The following is a 22,402-nucleotide window of genomic DNA, read 5'->3' on the forward strand; positions in this document are numbered from 1 at the left end:
ATATATATATATATATATATATACACACACACACACACACACTACTTTTTAATTTAACTTTAAGGCCTGTTGATGAAGACTTTCACCCTTAACCCAGCTGTCCAAGCACAGAGGGTAGATGCCATATAACGTTTAAATACATACAAAAATGTGACCTTGTAGGTAGCCCTCTACAATATAATTCCCAATGATACTATTATCTCTATTACATATGGATACAATATTGTTCATTGCTATTTCTCAAATCAGATCTCAGGTCTCATTATATTATCATTTTCATATCCTTAAACAAAACAATGTCACTACATATGTCAACATCCACAACAACATACCTGCAGAAACAAAGTTACAGCCGTTATTGAACATTGGGGCCTTAACACCCAGCATTTAGCAAACCAGTACACTGGTAAGGAACACAATAAGCAAAGCACTTATTTAAATAGATCAGTTCAGCAGCTGAAAATCAGAAAGCAAAACGGTGAATTGTCCAGTTAGTTATGAAAACAAAGGATCTCTAATGGGTTTGAGTCAGCCTCTTTTTCAAATTACTAAGTTCACTGGTTCATATGTGAATAATTTAAAAACATACTCTGCAGTTGTTCGGGTGTTGAGCTGTGAATTTATTTATTAGTAAAAGCAAATGTAATACTCTTTATTGCACTAAACTTATTTTAACATTTCAATGTAAGATTGCATCACAAAAGCCCAATTCATCTAACCATTTACAAGTTGCTGTTTTTTTCTAAACAAAACAAAAATATAAACAAATGCTTGTTAAAGACAGTATGACAATATTTTCTCAGAAAACAGGTGCAGCCTATCACTGAGACTTCACAATTTTAAATATTTCACACTTGTTAAACTAAAATCAATGATTAAACATGTCATGTATTAGAGGTTTCTTAGTCTGTATGTTTTCGTTATCTTCTAGCATTGAAATAATAATAACTATAAAGTCTCCTTTTCTTTTTTTTTTTTTTAAATCTAACTTTGTTTTTTGTTCTTCACCGTGTTCCTGCCGCACTGTGGGTGGATGGAGGAGTGTCGTGATCCAACACAAAGGTTGTAGCCACAGCGCAGTCAGGGAGCGCAGGGGACAGGACATGGCGGCACACCGGACATGTTCCCGACTGAAGAAATAGAAAACATTTGATAAAGTTGTTGCATTACATACCGGTTCACACCTTCAGAAGTCTGAATTATACATCCACTGTGGGCCTAACTATCTTATTCAAAGCCATTCTTTAAAGCTTAATATATGGAAGATACCTAACAATTATTAATCTGTTGTTAAAGTAGTTTACATAAAAGGAGGCAGAAAATGTATTTATATACAGAATGACCACATTTTCTGACTGTAGGTTAAAAATTTAACAAATCAGCAAAACCATTCCACCATGCGGCAAGGAAAGCTATCTTTAGAGAGATGTTGGCATAGGACAAAAACAGTAATAATATAATAATAATAATAAAATAATAATAATAATAATAAAAAACAATGCACCTGAATATAATCGATTTGTAAACTCTGCAAGTATTTTGTAATGACAAACCAGCTACTTCCCTCGGAGTGAAGATTAGCAGCTAAATCAAGAACGACCCGTCTAATTGGCTCACAGAAGAATCCCTTGTTGACAGTTGTTAAAATGGCCACTTTAAGACAGTCCTTTGATTGGACATTCTACATAGATTAGAATTAATTTTGATATTTCAATCAAATTAATTGTTTTTTATTACCTATTTTTTCTGTTCTTTGCAACCAAAATATGTTCATTCAACAACCACAAACTAAGTTCTACTCAGGAATAATAAAATCATGATAATTTTTTTTACAAATTTACTAAATACAGAGTGCTCACCCATTATAACACGCCTCATTATAGTGCGGAATCGGTTATAACACGGTAGGGTTGCGACTCCCATTTGCTCCATAATGCCATTACAGTAGCCCTTTTATACTCGTTATAATGCGGAACACAAATAGCACGGTCTTGTAACGATGGCTCCCCACTACAGCGTTATAAAGGGTGAGCACTGTACTAATTAGTCTTGTAATGTTTGTCATGTTAATTGCGAAGAGTGGGATCACCTATAGATTTCAAAATACTAATTTTAAAGCTTCCTTTGAACTATACTGTACTTCAAAAATAATTCAGTCTTTAAAAAAAGGTCTGCTGTGGGGATATTAAAATTAAGATAAGGCATTCTACCAAAAGTGTTTTGCCTTAACATGTATAATTTGGTGAAACACTGGATTGTGTTAAGATGTTTACAGTTAATCATTTTTGCTGCAGCTAGCAAAAGATCTTTTTCAAAAGCCCATTACTTTTCAAAATACTGTACCTTTTGTAACCATCGGGTCACACAGGATTTATGAAATACATGACGACAGGGAAGTTCTGTTGCGATTTCATCTTTCATATATTCACAGCAGCAGATGGCGCAACACTGTTCCTGGCCTGAAAAATGCAAACAGACTGACGGTTAAATCAAGTATAACATGCTGATAATAGCCATTTTAAATGATCTCATTTACATTTACAACAGACTGGATTCTGAACACCAAATCAATTCAATTTTCAAAACAGCGGTTACAACTAATATAAATCATAATAAGCAACTTGGTATTATTATACTTTAACAGCAGGATTTGATGCTATTATCTTAAGGACTGCAAGATAAGGCTTTATTGACGGAGCTACATGGAGTGTTCAGCTTGCTGCTGGGACTTCAGCAGTTCACCAGCAACAGTATGAAGGTGTGCGTTTATCAACTAGGACTGTCAAGCGATTAAAAAAATTAATTGCGATTAATCTCATGATTACATTTTTTAATCTTGGTTTTAAATCACATATTTAATTGATACAATTACCGCATCCACCTCATGCAGTTCTTTTATTACTGATGCTGATATTATCATTTTTATTTTAAAGTTAGTCTTATCACCTATATGGCCTTACGCGGTCTTGGACCTTCTTTTCTTCAAGAACTGCTGACCCCATATGCCCCTGTTCATTCCCCAAGCTCGGAAAATGCCAATCTTCTGACAGTCCCCAAAATTTGTTTGAACTCTGTCAGAGCCTAGGCATTTAGTTATAATGCCCCTATTCGTTGGCACTTGCTCCGGATTCATATAGCAATGCTAGCACAATTGAATCTTTTAAATCCTGTATGAAAACATATTTGTTTGGGTCTGTTTATTTGTAGCTGGATTATATATAATTTATATATTAGACACAAGATTTTTTTTTATATTTCTTTTGTAAAGCGCCCTGGAATGCTTGCATGAAGAGTGCTGTACAAGTGAAATTTGTATTGTATTGTCGTTGCATTAATATTATTATTATTATTATTCAAAAAAACAACCCATCATAAAAAAATCTGTTCTCCTGTTTCTGGATTAATATTGTTGCCCTGTCTATAGTTTTACATTTATTTACACAGATTCAGAAAAAGTCTTGCATTTGCTGTTAAATTGTTTGAACCAAACGTTAAATCACAATGGAGTCAGTTTATTACTCGCCTTAATGCATTTCAGATTATACTGCATATTTTTTCTTAATAGTCAAAATCAGTTGTGATAATATCTATATATAATATATATAGTATATAATATATATATATATATATTATATACATATATATATATATATATATATATACATACATACACACACACACAATCATTGTTTATAATAAATTTTATACAAAAATTATAATAATCATTAGACAGATCATATTATAGAACACTTTGACAAATACATAAATGTTTGATCTCAATCTGTAATCAATCTGTAGGTATGGGCATTCAGTGTTTTAAATTCAATTTAAACTTCTTTGAAAACTGTATATATAAAAACACACACATACGTGTACATTAATATACATGACTATATTATTTCTTTTGCAAGCATAGTATTTGTCAGGTTGAGATGAATCGATACATTTTCAGGTCCTGGTAATTTATTGACTGTCAGCATTAATTTACCAAAAACGTTTTTATTCGCCAACATGTAAAAAAAAAAAAAAAAAAGAACCTGCAATTATGAGTTGAATTTCACTAGAGAATAATATTGTGTGTAAAACAGGCAGTGCTACGTTTGGCATGATTCTTTTGTTACATCACATATCAGCTGTGACAGAAAAAGAGACACTTACTCCAAACCAGGATTTTTTTTTTTTTCCCCTACATGCCCCTCTCTGCCAGGGGAAGTAGGGAAGCAATCGGCGCAGCGCCAAAACAAACTAGATGCTTATAAAAGCCTGTTGTATTAATACAAAAATAAGTTTAAAAAAAAAGTTAAAACATCAAATAAATCATGACAGCACTCTACTGTCTGAAGCACAGGAATAGGTTATTTTGCATCTAAACAGACAACTATTCACCTTGACAACAGGCAGAAATGGAATATAGATATATTAAGGAACAAAATTAACACAAAAAACCTGTCTGACGGGAGGTACATTCAATTAAAAAACGAAGGGCTTTCTGAGTTTTGGCTCATGGACTATAACTTTCTAAGCAAACACAGTCTGTAATCATTGCGTTGCATGTGCTTGCCTACTGTACATTAAAATCGTGCTGCAGGGAATGAAATACAGAATGCGAAGAGGTTCAAGACAGAGGAGTGTGATTAACACACATAAATTAATCTCCAAATAAAGGAATGTGTTAATTGCAAAAGTTAACTGCGATTAATTGACAACCCTAACATCAACTATATATTGAATTTGCAATCTATACTAGAATAAAAAACATATATTACAAAACAGGACTACCCTGTTTCAAGATTATGCAGAGAAGTCTATGAAATTCTTGAGAATGTACTTTTGTCAACCGCAGGGAAGCAAAGGTGTAGCTCTGTGGCTTTATTTTTTTTATTTTTCCTTGGCCCTTGAGTTATTTTGATGTTGTGTGAAACATCAAAACACAAGATTTGTAGTGGGATGACAAGATATGGAAGTGTATTTATCTCAGCAAGATGATGATTCTTTCAATTTGTCCTTGGAATTTGATGCATTTTGACCCATGAAATTATGTCAAATCAAACAAAACTGGCCCTGGCCTACCCTGTCCAGAAGTTCCACGCTTAGAAGGCACATTTAAAAAATCTAGAAAGGTACAGTACGATGATGGTATGATGAAATCGTAAACCTAGAAAGTCGTCGTAAACATAGCCAGTGTTGTGTGACTTTTGACCCAGCCTATACCACAAACACTCACAGTGGATTAAAACGGAATTGTTTGACATTAATTTTTTTATCCTAAACTAAAAAAATAAATAAATAAATAAACTTCCATTTTGTTTAGCACGTCTTTATACAAATATTTCCACATCGCAGGAAAAACTATAAAGAAACTAACCAAAATGGTTATCTGCTTGACGTAGTTTCTTTAAAAGTTTAACCTTTGAATTTATTACTGAATGTTTTTGATGTTTACAGTGCGTTTTCTCATCTCACCATGGTGATCTTCCAGCACTGCAACCTGTGGCAGACGATCAATGATTTCTTCAGTGGCTGGGGGGTGAGCTTGTTCAACATCAATAGCCAAAGACTCAAGATGAGCCAGGGCAGCCTTTTGTTGGAAGAGGAGAAAATCATTTTCTTATTATTTTTAGTCCAATAAACACTGCCACATGTTTGTAGTTAATATGCATAGTACAGAAGTATAGATTAATACAATGTCAAACCCACCAGTGTGCAAAAAACTATTTGCAATATTGAAAAACAGATGTAGTTTTGCATTGTACTGTTTTGTTAGTGAAAGCCTTTGTACAGATTTACTGGCATTCAATGTTAATTAAGGAGAGCATTTTGCATGGTTTTAGAATACATTTATCATCAAGCCTTCTGGAGAAAAAAAAACTATACCCAGCCAGAATAAGCAATAGCCACAGATACGTTTATTTATTTTGAAATAGTTTAGTTTTGCAGCGAGAGTAGGCCAATATAAATGTGGGATTCTTTCAAATAGTGGATAAAAATGAAAGATTATGCTTGTGTATGATAACAGTAATATCAGTTGAAAAAGGACTTTGCCTACCTCCATAGCCTGAGCTAACCGCTCTTCAAGAGCCATATAAGTAAGCATCTGTGGGTCCACATAGGAAAAAGCTTGAGCCACTCCAAAACCTTCACCAAATTCATCTAGTAATCTGCAATAAAGACATCCAATATTTAAATCGTGTGTTACATATTCTTTCTCTGTTCAACAAACAGTCTAACAAGCCAAAGATGAAACCATAATACATATCTTCAATTCCTATGGCCAGTCAAAAAGGAAGCTGGTAAGCTGTATATTACTGGTCATTCATTTTCATAATACTTATTACTTACTTGTCAACTCAAAACACTCAAACACAATAATTTGTGGGAAATGGTACAATGTTTATGGAAGCAGAAGACTCATTTTGTGACAGTGTAACGTTAATGTATGCAGATAACTGTTTATTACAGAAAACATACAGTACATGTAGCAAAATGGGAGCCCATATTTTCACTGTTTTTAAAAGTAAGCAATAGAAATTCTCCAAGACAGACAGACCAAAGGTTTGTCAGGACTGCTTTTCAATTGTTCCACTTTGAAACTTTAGACAAAATAGGACAAATGAATGTTACTTTCAGCAAAAATGCCTTTTCTGCAATAAGGGTGTGAGCGTAGCTTATTATTCCAATTCATATCCCTGGACATCTAAAATGTAATAAAAAAAAAACATTAAAGCCTGACAAGTCAGCACTTTTAAATAATCATAATGATAACGTCTCATTCTTTATTAAAACTAAAAAGGCTGCCTTTTACTGTAGCACTGGATTTAATATTTCTGGACAGCATGGGATTCATTCTGTAATTACAGAACATTAATGACATTGATTTATATGTCATGGCAGAAATTAAAATTACAGTGCAGCTTGGCAAACATCCTGCTGATATCTGTAGATTTCACAATATGCTGCATTGTTATGCCCAATTGTAACTCATCAGAAGGTTCTCTTACAAAATACCAGATTAGTATGTTTTTGCTACAGAAAGTCACCAGGGAAAAAAAAAAGAAAACCAGCAAACTGCAGAATTTAAACCAGGGTTAGAAACTCACGCTCACGCAAGGCAAATTAAATCTGATGAAGACTAGTTGATGTCTGTTTCTCAGTAGTCCTCTGGACAAGTACTTAAAACAAATGTACGCATACACTTTTACATTCAGTCTTGCATTAAAAAAATGCAGGAAAGTCAATTTTCTAACAGGGTGTAGCAGTCATGTCATGATATAAATTCTTTGACTGGCGCACACTGTCATAAATCCCATCTGGTTAATAGCTTGTAAACAAATTGCACTAGGTATATCAACACCTAGTAGTCATATTAAAAACAGCTAAATAGCCAAATTTCAGACTTTATAAATATTTCAGCTTTCACAATAATAGCAATTTGACACACATTTCAAAATAACAGTTTTGTATCCTTCTACTACTACCTTTCATTGTGAAAACAGGATTGAATATACACAAATCCTCTGAAGTATTTCTGCAAAAAGATTATGCAAAATAGATTTGAATAGATCACTTTTACAATTCTCCCCAGAGCTTCATTGAAAGCCTCAGAGATTATGAACCTTTTAATGTGAACCTACCTCCACTCAGCATCAAAATCTTCGCTCACACTGGAATCATCTTCAAAATTGTTGTTCCCATCTAACATAAAAAGACCCGGATGAAGAAACTGGCTCATTCCGTCTGTATCGTCATCACTGCTGCTATCCGTTTCCTCTTGGTAGGGAAGCCAAGGGATTTCTCCCTCTTCTAAGGATGCTTGCTCTCTAAAAATATCACAGCAGAAATAGCAACATGTTAAATGCACATAAAACACATGCATGGAACAATAGCATGTCTCAATTAGGATTACAGCACAACAGTGGGGGAAAAATGTTTAAACATGCCCAGAGCTGTCATTAATCAAAGATGGTTTAAACCAGTTATTTTCTGTTCATTCCTGGTACTGTAGTTAATAATAAAAAAATACTAACTTGACAAATGCATTTACTGTATGCTTGACCATTTTAAATATAATGAAATCAATACATGTATTTAGGTTCAGAAACATTCAACTTGTGAGATTCATCCGATAAAAGCAATGCCATGTGGTGTGCGAGTCATTCAGTTAGGAGAGCACAGGTTCGCGTCCTGGCTACGTGAAGCAGCTGGTCTTCGATGGGGATTCCACCAAGTATGTCACATATGCTCCAGCGCTCCCGCAGGTTAGGGAGGCAAAACCGTCAGGGCCGTAAAAGAGGAATTAGCTTGGTTGTGAGATCAGAGGATGCCCACTGAACCTTCAGTTCTCCAGACCTGTATGAGGAATTGCAGTGGTGAGGGAACATAACTGGGCATTGTTTATAAAAAAAATGTTTAAAAAAAAAAAAAAAACACATACATGCACCTTGTGTAAATGCAGTCTCTTATTGTTGACGACATTACAAGCAAACTTGTCTTGTGCCGTCCACAAGGTTTGCTTCTGCCACATAGCGAAATTGAAGGGAAGTACACATTTCTCTGGATATCAATTCTGTTTGCATAAACAGAAAGCATAATAATTACAATCAGACACTTAAAGGTCAGGCATACTTACTCGGAATGAAAGTTGAGCTCTGGAACATCATCCAAGCTGCTACTGCTGCTGCTCAGAATCTCATGTTCTGGTTCATCCAATCCAGGGAGGGTCTCCCAGCTTTCATCACTGGAGGACTGCTCCTTGTCCACAGCAGAATCAGAGGTCCAGGTAGGAGACCATTCTCCTTCACTGCATTCAGAACTTTAAAAACAACACAATCTTAAGCGGTGTTACAGTAGCACATGATGACTTGCATTAACTGCAGGGGTCTATTAACTTGCTTTTGCTCTTTAATTTAAATCACTTCTACATTGACCATCAAAAAGAAATTTTACAATTTCTTAATTACACAAAATAAATGTAATTGTAAATTAAATATAAACTCTTCCTAACAGACTTAAAAGTATATATTTCAGGTCTCCTGTGTCCAATAATATGGGAAGCCAGTGTTAAACAAATCAGATAAAGGCAGTGTTCAATGATCTTTACATACAGTCATGCGATTGGCTAATAAAGTATTTCTGTTTGCTAGCCAGTTAAATGTCAAAATTAGTTTTCACATTAAAAAATGGTTAAAATTGGAACACCAAAATTGTTATGGTTTGGTTGAATAATTCAGAAGACAACATGTAGATGATGTCTCAAGTTATTCTGTCTTCGATATTGTCCGAATATATCTATGCACATTTGTACAGTATTTATGAATATCCACATGGATTCATTTAATTTTCAGGAGCAATGCTTTCAATGTAAGAAACTGACATTTCCTTTACTACTAAGTTTGTATAACATAGAAACTACATTAGTAACAGTGTTTAACAAAAGTCTTCACTTAGTATTACTAGGGGGAACAAACTCCAAAAAGGTTATAAATACAAATATATTTGATATTGCTGCAGAACAGCAACTAGGGTATATTTTTTTGCATGTCAAGTGAATTTTGGCTCAAGTTACTTAAAAAGTCTGTTGCTTTTTGAATTACTAAGAATGTATGCCTTTTCAAGTCAAGAAAATAAACATTTCTAATGAAATACAATACAGTAGTACTATATTATATTTGGTCAGCATCTTCTCATTCATTTTTTTCAGTTGTATTCAAGATATGCAGATAGCCTCCATATACCCATTGACTCATACACCCAATAACTTGTGCTAATAAAACATCCTTAACATGTTTCATCACAATTGGACATGAATTCTCTAGATATATGCAGACTTTTAAAAGGGTCTTAACAGCCTGTTCCGGACATAAAAATACATTACGATAATGTAAACGTGTGCATATAATCTTTTTTTTATTTTTTATTGCATCAACATACCTATCATCCTTTCCAAAGGATGCACAACATTTTTTGAGTTCTTCAAAATCTTCCCAGAGGTCATCCTCTTCGTCAAGCTTACAACTTAGCAACTCTGTTGCTTTCTTTTTTCTTTCAGCTTGCATTGCTCCTTTACTGGCAGATTCAGTATGTGCAGATTCACATCGGGATTCCTTACTCACTTTTTCTGTGCGAGTCATTAAGAAAGGTGTATTAGAACTCCACTGGCCATCCCAATGTTTCTTTTGTATGCTGGTCCCATGTTTTGAGTCATCTGACTGGGACTGCTTCCTTCGCTCTAGGTTGTCTTCACCATTTTGCTTCCTTACTTTTGGTCTCACCACCATCTCTGAAGACAATGACCCCTGGTCACTGTTACCATCAAAGAGTTCAATACTGCAATCACTCACTGGAGTGATGGCTGCCTCAGCACCATCTAACTCGTTTTGTTTCATATCACATAAGCTAGATTTATCTAAACTTTCCTCAGTTAGCCTAGACAATCTCCCCTGAAACATTCTATTGCTTTCATTGGATTCTTCAAGGTCTGTCCCACAGCACCCATTTTTCGGCACAGGTTCAACTTCCTCACATGACTTTGTGTACAAGTAGGAGTGTAGACCACTGAGATAGTCAAATTCTTTCTCTAACTCACAAATCATGTTGTTTAATCGCTTCTGAAGTCCAGGACGCGTTCCTATTGATGAGTCCACAGATGAGTCATCTTCCTTCCCACCACTGCTATCTGACTCATAAGAGTCAATATTTACAAAACCCAGTCCAGCTGGGCTTCTAGAACAGGTTTCATTATCTTCCAGAGTTGGCCAAGCACAGGCCTCTGAACTTTTCTTTGGTCTGGAACCATTCTCAGCATTATTGGACACAGTTTGCTCATCCTCCAACAACATTTTAGACGAGCAACCAGCAGCTTCAGTACCTTTCTTTGACACTGCATTTTTCCTGCCAGAACCTTCCTTGAATATTGTTGCTCCGTTAATTTCTGGCACAACTGAATTATTTGCTGCAGGGAATATAGTGTGCAATGTTGAGCTGATGGCCCCAGTTGATGCTAAAACAACAAATATATATATACACACATATTAAAACTACAGATTATAAAGACAGATCTCTTCTCACTTAAACCGATAAATCTTTAGAAAGAGAGATTTCATTAGCTTGGCACTATTACTGTAGCTATCCTATTTCAAATTGGAAGTGGTACAAAAACTCAGACACCCTTTTCTACGAGAAATGTTTCCAATTAAATTGTTATAACGGTAAGAGTTTGAAGCAGTCTGAAGAGAGACTGAACACACCATTTAGTTTTACCAACAATACAACTTGATTAAACTGTCAAACATAAGCTGCTGCGGGGTACATAGATTTCTTTACTTGAAAGCAAATATTTTTTAATGTTTTCAAATCTAATCAATTCCTACAGTTTATACCAGTCATTTGTTAAAGAACGCAGAATGTTGGTCTGAATAACATGTCAGCATTAGATGATCATAAAACTGATCATATACATGATATATACATTACAAGTATATGGGACACACATAAAGCATTCTCCTTGGGCACACTGTTCATCTCCATTCCTCCACACTCCCCATTGTTCTCTTTGGATGAATTTTCTTGTTTGGCCAAGGTTGGACGAAAACTAATGTAAGCATGTCTTCTTCCGTATCTCTTTCCTGTGATTGTCTGATAGCCTCCTGCCGGTTTGGGCCAGGCTGACTTGCCTCCTTCTTGACCCATTTCTATAAGACAAAATTCAGAAAAACAAATGAAAAATAGTACATTTACTGCACATCAAACAACAATATACAAAACAATTGAAAACAAAGCACTAATATCGTACTGTTATCATATACACATGTATTGCACAATAACACAAAGCAAATGAAATTGATAAAGTGGTTTTTATTTTAGCCAACGAGCTGATCACGTGTGGCAGCAACGCATTAGCAAAAGCCACAAGGCAGTGACATCAGCTCCCTAGCAACAAGCCTCCTATGTTGTTGGGAATGAACTATTTCAATACAGTGGGTTTGTGCATTTAAGAAAGGTGAGAAAGACTCATGGAATTAATTGGAGACTGAAGTTGAGGATATGCAATTACCCTCCACTGTACGAATTAAAACGGTGTGCTGCTTTTTATACTAAAAATGACAAAAAGCAGGTTGAACAGAGGATTTATACTGGACCCTGACGCACACGATAAAACGAGGGAGTGGCTGTACAGTACTTGTTAGGCAACAGTGCCAAGACGGTTTGTGAACCCCTTAGGATTTTCACATATTTCAAACCTAAAATGTTATTAGATCTTAATCTAAGTCCTAATAATAAAAGATAATATGATTAAATAAATGACGCAAAAACATAATACTTTTTCAACATTTATTTATTCACAAATGAGAACCTTTAGATTCAGTAACTGTTGGCACCCCCTTGAGCAGCAGTGACTTCAACTAAGCATTTCCTGTAACTGTTGGTCAGTCTCTCACATCCAATTTTGTCCCATTCCTCCTTACAGAACTGCTTCAACTCGTGACATTTGAGGGTTTCCTTGCATGGACAGCTTGCTTCAGGTACTGCCAAACATTTCAATGGGGTTTAGGTCCGGACTTTGACTAGGTTATTCTAAAACGCAGAATTTCTTCTTCTGCACCCATTCTTTTGTAGATCTGCTTGTACGTTTAGAATCATTGTCTTGCTGCACGATCCACTTTTGGTTCAGCTTCAGCTCACGGACGGATGGCCTGACATTCCCCTTTAGAATCTTTTGATACAATGCAGAATTCATGTTTGTGTCAATGATGGCAAGCCGCCCAGGTCCTGAAGCATCAAAGCAGCCCCAAACCATCACACTCACACCACCATGCTTGACGGCTGGGATGAGGTTCTCCTGTTCGAACGCAATGTTTGGTTTTTGCCAAACATAACGTTTCTCATTGAGGCCAAAAAGTGTTCCAGCAATGTTCTTTTTAGAGAGCAGTGATTTCCTCCTGGCTATCCTTCCATGAACACCATTCTTGTTCAGTCTTTTTCTGATAGTTGAGTCATGAACACGCACATTAGCCAAAGAGAGAGTAGCCTGTAGATCCTTGGATGTCACTCTGGGGTTTTTTGTGACTTCCCTGATGATTTTCCAGTTTGTTCTTGGAGAGATTTTGGTAGGACAACCGCTCCTGGGTAGACTGACTGTGGTCTTGAACTTTCTCCATTTGTAGACTATCTGTCTGACAGTGGATTGGTGGAGCCCCAAATCCTTAGAAATGGTTTTGTAACCCTTTCTAGACTGATGAGCATTAATAACTGTTTTTCTGAGGTCCTTAGAGATTTATTTTGATCGTGGCATGACATGTTTCCACACCTGTATGGTGAAGGCTAAACTCACAAAGTTTCTGATCTTTATATAGGGTGGGGCCTCCCAAACTCACCCCTGAAGATATACCTAATTATTTAAACACCTGATTCTAATTATCCCCTTAATTGAGCTGTTAAAACCAGGTGTTCACTTACTTTTTCACACACCCTGAATCTTAATTACTCATTCGTTTGTCTAATTCATACATAATTTTGTTTCAAAATACATGGAATTGGTTAATAAAAACTCTATTGGATATTTAAGATTGGTTTTGATTCAAGAAGGCTATCATGGTAAAACTATGGAATTTCCATCATTATCATTGGGGTTCACAAACTTCCTCTGCACTGTATTTGTTTTTCTATGGGGGGTCTCACTATATCGTGGCCCTCGATATAAAGTGCCTTGCAAAAGTATTCAGACCCCTGACCAATATTACTGAATTACAAATGGTACATTGAAATATCATTCTGTTTGATATTTTATTTTTAAAACACTGAAACTCAAAATCAATTATTCTAAGGTGACATTGGTTTTATGGGGAAATATTCAAGAAAAATAAAAAACTGAAATCTTACTTGCATAAGTATTCAACCCCCACACATTAATATTTGGTAGAGCCACCTTTCGCTGCAATAACAGCTTTAAGTCTTTTGGAGTAAGTATGTACCAGCTTTGCACACAGTGTCGGAGTGATTTTGGCCCATTCTTCTTGGCAGATTTGCTCCAGGTTGTTCAGGTTGGTTGGATGACAATTTTCAAATACTGCCACAGATTCTCAATGAATTGAGATCAGCACTTTGACTGGGCCACTGTAGGACATTCACCTTTTTGTTCTTGAGCCACTCCAATGTTGCTTTGGCCTTGTGCTTGGGATCATTGTCCTGCTGAAAGGCGAATTTCCTCCCAAGCTTCAGTTTTTTAGCGGACTGAAGCAGATTCTCTTGCAGTGTTTTCCTGTATTTTGCTCCATCCATTCTTCCTTCAATTGTAACAAGGATGTCCAGTCCCTGCTGATGAGAAGCATCCCCACAGCATGATGCTGCCACCACCATACTTCACTGTAGGGATGGTGTGTCTTGAGGCATGGGCAGCGTTAGGTTTGCGCCACACATAGCGATTTGAGTTTTGGTCAAAAAGCTCTATCTTGGTCTCCCATCTGACCACAAAACCTTTTCCCACATCACAGCTGGGTCACTCTCATGCTTTCTGGCAAACTCCAGACGTGCTTTCAGTTGAGTTAGTTTTTGAGTAACAGCTTCTTTCTTGCCACCCTCCCATACAGGCCAGTATTATGCAGAGCTCTTGATATGGTTGACTGATGCACCATTACTCTACTCCCAGCCACTGAACTCTGTAGCTCCTTCAAAGTGATTGTTGGCCTCTCTGTGGCTTCTCTCACAAGTCTCCTTCTTGTTTGAGCGCTGAGTTTTGAGGGACAGCCTTTTCTTGGCAGTGCCTGGGTGGCGTGATGCAGCTTCCACTTCCTGATTATTGATCCAACTGTGCTCACTGGAATATCCAAACTCTTGGATATTATTTTGTACCCTTTCCCTAATCTATGCATTTGTATTACTTTCTCTCTAACTTCTGTAGAATGCTCTTTGGTCTTCATTTTCCTTCAGATTCACAGCCTTACCAATGATCCTTCAACAGTGGGGTTTTTATCCAGAAAATGTGACAGCAACTTTAATGGTTCACAGGTAGAGGCCAATGGTAAGGTAATTGCGTCCTCGTTAGGGCAATTTCTTTCACCGATGCAAATTGGGAGCTTCCATAGCACAGGGGTTGAATACTTATGCAAGCAAGATATTTCAGTTTTTTTATTTTTCTTAAAAATATTGCCCAACATAAACCAATGTCACCTCACAATAATTGATTCTGAGTTTCAGTGTTTAAAAATAAAATATCAAACAGAACGAAATTTCAATGTACCATTTGTAATTCAGTAATATCAGAGAATTGGTCAGGGTTCTGAATACTTTTGCATGGCACTGTATATCGGATATATACTGGACACCGACACCTGCGATATATCGAGTGTGTGGTGTATTTTAATAATAAAATACATACAATTTACAAAACGATTACACCATTATACTTTACAGCAATGTGTCACTGGCAAAAATAATACTTATATAATATAAAAATTGCAGTAGTAAGCAAGAAAATAACAACTGAGTTACTCTTTGACAACACTTCAATAAGTAGCTCCTTTTATTAACAAGACATAATAATACAAGACGTAATAACATACAAATTATGACGACTCAAATCACAGCCCTTTTCACACTGGCATGGTCTACCCAGGTCGCAACACGGTGTCATGCGGGTCGGCTACGTGATTTTTCACTGCTGACCCAGGTACGTGGTTTTATACGTGGGATTGAGACATGGCCAGTCGGGACCCAGGTAGGAGCACCAGTGTGAAATGGGGCCTATGTCTTCATTGGACAACTATAAATAAATGTTTACATTAAGTAACATACAGTATCATATTGAATACAGCACATTCCTCACAGTCCACGCTCTGTTACATGAAGCCTTATAAACAACGCAGTATAGAGTAGACGTTAAATCACCGAGGGGTCTATTCATAAATGGTTAACGCCAGTCAAAATGAGAAAACAGGATTACATGATCGGATTTCGTCCCTAGCCCCCCATTTAACGGCAGTTGCTATTCAGAAGAGAATTCAGATGCATTTTCATCTACAAAGGCATATTTTTAACGAATTGAGAGAAAAGTTAACGATTCCCTGATTAGAATGAAGTTTTCATCGGTCCTGAGCTAACGTTAACCTGCTATTGATAAGAGTGAACGACAGCAAAATGCTGCCGATAACTAGGAGTTATTGAACGCTTTCTACAGTCAAGTCTAACGACAGCCTCAGCAGACTATCTTTTCAAAGACATATTTTATTACTAGACTTGTTCCGTTATACAGTTTGACATAACTGTGCAGCACTGCCTATTTTGAAAAACAATAATAAATCCGTACCATTATATAAAGGAAAATGTTTATATAAATATATACTCACACAAGAACATATTCTCTGGCATAATCATTTTGAAACAGTGCTGTGAAGTGGAGAACAAGTGAGAGACTGAGAAGTGAGTTATTTATTATTATTATTATTATTATTATATTATTATTATTATTATTATTATTATTATTATTTCTTCTTTGCCATGATCTGCAGCCGACAGAAGTAATTTTCTTTATTTATTTTACCTGTTGTTCATAATAAACAATTTGGACGAATACTGCCTGTGTGAACCGGTTTATTTTCATGGAGAATTACAATATACAGTATACCAGTACTGCTGATGCACTCATCGGAAATTCGACCTTGCTTGGTATTGCAAAAAACATGGCTTGAATCTCAGTGCGAAGCTCGACCAGTGATTGACAGGGAGTTGTTTTTGCTTTTTTCACCCACAAAACGATCCACTGTGTGTACATAAACATAAACTCGCCCCTCTGACTAAGGTACGGAATTCGTCCCAAATAATAATTATTATTATTATTATTATTTTTAAAACACTCTATAAATTTCAAAAGTTTTAATAATAATAATGATCTTAATGTCATAATAGTTTTACAGGGAGGATGTGCGCGAAAAACAAATAAATAAAAAAACCAGGACGTCAATTCTTACCTTTAGAATACAAAAGCATATGGAAATGTGTTTACCAGCATTGCCCAACAAAATGAACATACAAAGTATTTATTTAAAAAATACCTCTGCCACTGACTGACTCACTATGTTACCCTGAGCAAGTCACTTAACCTCCTTGTGCTCCATCCTGTGGATGAGTGTTAAGCGCTTGGTGATGGTGGTCCACTATAAAAGGCACTATATAAAAATAAAGATACTATTATTATTCAGGACATAATGATTTTTGGCAGACGTGATAGGGGCATCGGAATCAGGTTTTGCAAACTGCCTGCGACTGGCAGCTACAGACTTGGGTTTCAGTAGCAGGTTTCTGTTTTTCTTTTTGCAACAGCTACCAATGCCACCCAGGGAACATTAATAATGCTGATGATGTCATCAAAAACAGGTGGATTTTCATCCTTGAACAACTGTATATCCATTCATAAAGTGCTTTTTTTACGGCAGTCGGCGAATACATTTATGAATAGGGCCCTGAATGTCAAACTAAAAGTCTAGTTTAAACTACAAAACTATATTTTTTAATCTATGTATTAATAAATAAACAATTGCTTACACAACAGTGTTGATAGTCAATGTATTTTTTTTTTTGTTTATCATTTCAACCATAAGGTTTGTTATTTGCTTCTTTGTGGAGTGCATTTGGTGAAGCAAGCTGTAATTGTTTGATGCGATTTACCAGTAATTCTGCTGCTTGTGCAAGGCATACTCTCAGTCAACAGAGCTCGAGGCTTGCAGCTAGGCCTCTCTCTGTGGGAAGGCGGACACATGCTTGAATGATATTGTAGGTGGCGATTATTGTCCCTACACTGTCTTTTATTGCTTTAGAGTCCACTGCAGTAAAATGTCCCCAAACAAAATGTATTTTTTCAAAATCAAACAAATTAAACACTTCTTGTCTGCAGTCCCGTTCATATGCCGTTTTTTATGAGTTTGCTTATTAATATTTATCATGACAGCCGACAACACCACATTGTATGACTTATTTTGTAAAATACCTAGGCTGTATCACTGTGACATGTACATTATACATAGACTTCATGCTTGTGGTCCATCCATGTGATGAGAATTTTTTTTTTTTTTTTTCTGAAAAGTTTGTTTACATCATATCTCCAACAGCTGTCATTACACAAATTTGCATACGCAATGTGACATTTCTGCAAAACTCCCTACTGAAATACTTAAATATGCTTTTCCATTCGGCTGCGTTCACAAGTGTTTAATACCTGGATACTTATGATTTCCGATAGCTGCCAGTTTTACAATGCAAATCATAAACCAAAGCTTACTATCAAGGCAAGAACAGTTTTCAGCAAAAAACTGAAATACTTGGGATGTTTATGTTTAAAGTCATGCTTGAAAAATCCAGTTACAGTGCCATCTTATAACAGGTGATGTGATGTCTAACTGATCACTATTGGATTTTTTTTTTTCTTTTTAATATAAAACTTAAGGAACTAAATCAAGTAGACAAATGTTTTGGCAAGTACCTTCATCAAGATATTTCCTTTGACTATTTGTCTCCAATGCTGAGATTTATAAACGGTTGATTTTCATCCAGTTGTCCTTGATTTCCTCATTCCAGAAAGTCATATTACTCTATTGAGCAGATAGAGTCGTTAGTTGCGAGACGTATGATAAATAACTAAGGAAAGAGTAATTCAGACAATGGAAAGTTAACATTCCAAAGAATTAGTGAATTTCAATGAAAGCTAGTTAAAGGAAAGTGTCTGTGCAGCAACAGAATAATGCAAAATGGTAATTACATTAAGGCAAGGGACTGGTTAAAACTCTTAACCACTTCAACACCACGACGTACGCACGTACGCCAAACGAAAACCCTCTTACAGTACCATGTCGTACGTGCGTAAGTCAAGTTTCCTATTCTATTCTATGAGCAGTTTCTCAGTCTAGCGTTTCAGGTTTCATTCACTAAGGCAGTGCTAGCACTGTGGAATGGGAAATGAAAGTCAGGGGAGGGTCAGGTGACATTTGTATCCAATTGCGTGTCGTGTAGAGATTCCAATCTATCTGTAGATATATTATTATTATTTTTGTTTTATTATTATTTTTACTTGTTTAGTTGCAATTTATATAGTTTTTAGCTAAAGCTAAACATGGCAAAGTACGTGGAGAGCGACCATGGGAGTGATGAAGATTTCAAAATTGGTTCAGAGGATTTCGATACCAGCGACAGTGATACTGACTTATCACTCAGCGATGATGATGAAGAGGATGTGGAGCCAAGAACAGCAGGGGACTGGGTGTTTATTACTGATCCCTATCATGATACCAGTCCTCCATCATTTGATTTTGCACCTGTTTACACAGATGTGCACCCCCCCTGTGGAACTTGAAAGAGTGCGTTCTCCATTGGAGTGCTTTTTGTTCCCGAAAAGCTAATCACTTACCTTTGTGACTGTACAAACAAGAGAGAATGCAGCTATATTACACGTTAGCCAACTGCAAACGGGAAGGTGTTTGGTTTGAAATGGCAGTGCTGTCATGAAACACTATCAAAACACATTACTGGGTACAAGGCAATGAAGCAAGCATTTGCGGCAGCCAGATCCATCACAATGCCTGCGCAAAGTAGCCCTGTACATGCATTTGTGACTATCCCTCCAACACATGGGAAGCAGAGACCAACAAACATGCAGGGTCTGCTACGGAAATGAAAACAAAAGGACACAAGAAATATGTGCAGTGGTTGCGAAGGCAACCCCGGGTTTTGTTGTATTGAACACTTCAATAAATGGCACAGAGCAAGTCGATAATTACACACGTTTTGATGTTTGATTTTTTTTATTTTAGAATTACTGTTTGATTATTATTGTTAACAGTATTTTTCTTTTCATTGTTCAAATAAAAAAAAAAAAAAAAAAAAAAACGTGTTTTTATCTCTATATTGAACATGTGTATGTAGTACACAGGAGCATAAAGGGTTAATGAAAAACACAGTTTAGGTCATTTATTTGTGTTTTATTCATCATATGTTAACATTTTATAGCAATTACAGGTTTGAAAACATTATTTTCAAAATCTGGTACCTGGGAAGGGGTTTCATTTTTACATCTGGAGTTGAAGTGGTTAAAAGCACAATAGCAGGAATATACTCCTACCACAAGCCCCAGAGTTATATACGGTAGACTCCACTTTTAAACGTTATTGTTACAAACGTAACATGTGATGTTTGCAATCATGCTGAGTGACTATGAGTGGTTGGGTCTAATGCAGATGTGTACCAAATATGAAGACAGGATCTCAGTGTTCTGCCTCTATCCAGTAGAAACCTTTAAAAAAGTCACATGACCTTATATGGTCAACCTACATATTTAGCTTTTCTTCCTCAGAAACTGAAAACAGCATGCATTTTCTTTACTGTACTGGAAGTCTGACTAACTCATAATATTGAATTGCATTGCTAAATTGGGAATATACGCCTTTTTGATCTTAAATTCTTCATGTTGATTATATATGCTATAGGTTGGCTCGTTTATTACACGTTCTTTTTTTTTTCATTAAAACTAGTTTAAAAATACTTCGGTATGAAACAATATAAGAAATACGTAACTATCGTGGAACTAATCAAATACCCGAGAAACGCTGTGCAATTCATTAAAAAATAACATTCGGTTGGGATACTTGGGAGATGTGTGTGTGTGTGTGTGTGTGTGTGTGTGTGTGTGTGTGTATATATATATATATATATATATATATATATATATATATATATATATATATATGACACAGTTGTCCGTCTGCTCATCCTGTTACACATCTTATTATGTATTGACGATATTCACCATTAAGTTTTAGGCTCTGCAAACACATGTAATTAATGCCTACACTTTACTGCTCTTTTTTTACAATTCATATCACGAAGATCTATTGTGCATTGACAATACTCAGCCGGGCAAGTGTGAAATGATATTTTAAACTAAATATTTTATAAACTAAAATAATTGGGGATATGCTATAAAAAAAATGACGGCCTCGGGACGCCATGCTGAAAATTATTGTTGTTCAGGAATACATTACCATTAAAAAAAAAAAAAACTACAATAAACATTAGGCCTGATTACCGTCTTACCTCAAGCATTAACACAGAACTACCGGCACATTTATTTATGGCAAATACAAAACTCATTTAGACTCTCAGTCATAACTTACTTGTTTATTATAAGCCGCCTGAAGTGTACATTTACACGTTATTTACCTATTAAACCGTGTAAAACAAATCTTACCTGTTTTCCAGCTCAGTATCAAACACAAACCCAAGCAGGAGAGGAAACGTCATAGACATCTTTGAGTCACCTGGCATCCATTGTCCAATCAGCGCCAGCTGGAAGGAGGAGCATATACAGGTTTAACCAATCACGCCAAGAAACGCATCGTGTCTGTAATCGGAATGAAAAGAGGTTGGTCTTGGGGGTGCTTGTTTAGTTTGATGTTGTGAGTCACGGTGTCAGTGTGAAACAAACAGGTCATTCAGTGAAACAGAAAAGGTGGTTTGTTTTTCATATTACATCACACATTGACTGTTTTATTATACATAGTTAAAAGTTGTTTTTTTTTCTTCCATTTAATATATTAAGAATTGTAGGAAAAAAATACGCATACACACACAAGACATAGTTTTATCATTGGGACAAAACATTAGTAGGAGAACCAAGAGAACTTTTCCAAATACCTAAAAAAAAAAAAAAAAAAAAAAAACTGTTGGACCTTTCGAATTGAATCATGTCGGTAAAAATGAAAAATGGGGAAGATTTCGAACAATGTCACGGTTGCAGTGTCAGGCCCCTTGTCCACAGGAGTGGACCTGGTATTTTAAAAATGAGTTTACCTGCAGACTGCTCTGAGTCTGACGCAGGACTAGTGGCGGTTCTCTTCCAGGAGAAAGGGGGTGTGGAGTATTTGTTTATGTACATAGCTGACTGCTTCCGCGAAAAACCAAAAAGGTTAGCTGTAATCAAGAAGAAATGCCTAACCGTCATAAAAGAGACAAATGAAGCCAAAACAGGTTTCTGTGCGTCTCTTCCCGTATAAATTAATCCGGCCTTGTAGGTCACCATATTCCAAGAAATTGATTCCTTTTTTTTTACACCATAAGGGTATGTCGTAGTTATAAATTGGCCAATGTATTCAGATTGTCGAACATGGATTAAAGTTTTTAAATAACAGATTTCATATGTGGTTTTCATTTCATGAGTACCGTGGTTTGTATCCAATAATACGCTAGGATAATATGATGGATAATGGTGGTATGATAGTTTGTTTAGGGATTTTATTTATTTATTTATTTATTTTGGTTATGTGTCACGTGACCATTGTAAACTACTGTTAGGAGGTTCCGGTGACTATGGTTGCGATTATACACTGCGTATACTTTCACTTCATGGGATGTTTGCTCAAAATAAAAA

The 22,402-nt window shown here is 36.0% G+C and overlaps 1 protein-coding gene across 2 annotated transcripts; it reads right to left on the reverse strand.

Annotated features, from left to right (window-relative positions):
* Positions 1–607: 607 nt before the first annotated feature.
* Positions 608–21,327, reverse strand: pja2 (praja ring finger ubiquitin ligase 2). 2 transcript variants are annotated; one of them, XM_041231493.1, is made up of 9 exons: positions 21,224–21,327; positions 11,487–11,687; positions 9,928–10,996; positions 8,627–8,809; positions 7,632–7,817; positions 6,047–6,158; positions 5,464–5,578; positions 2,344–2,459; positions 608–1,130 (listed from the first exon to the last, which is right to left on the reverse strand). In XM_041231493.1, exons 2-9 carry the CDS (start codon positions 11,683–11,685, stop codon positions 1,005–1,007), a joined length of 2,106 nt encoding a protein of 701 aa, XP_041087427.1. In that variant the 5' UTR covers positions 11,686–11,687; positions 21,224–21,327; the 3' UTR covers positions 608–1,004. The 2 variants fall into 2 exon arrangements, with proteins under 2 accessions (XP_041087427.1, XP_041087438.1); XM_041231504.1 differs by lacking the exon at positions 21,224–21,327 and adding an exon at positions 18,467–18,989.
* Between the last annotated feature and the right edge of the window lie 1,075 nt (positions 21,328–22,402).

Source organism: Polyodon spathula, chromosome 2 (assembly GCF_017654505.1).
Source record: "Polyodon spathula isolate WHYD16114869_AA chromosome 2, ASM1765450v1, whole genome shotgun sequence".
Lineage (NCBI taxonomy): Eukaryota > Metazoa > Chordata > Actinopteri > Acipenseriformes > Polyodontidae > Polyodon > Polyodon spathula.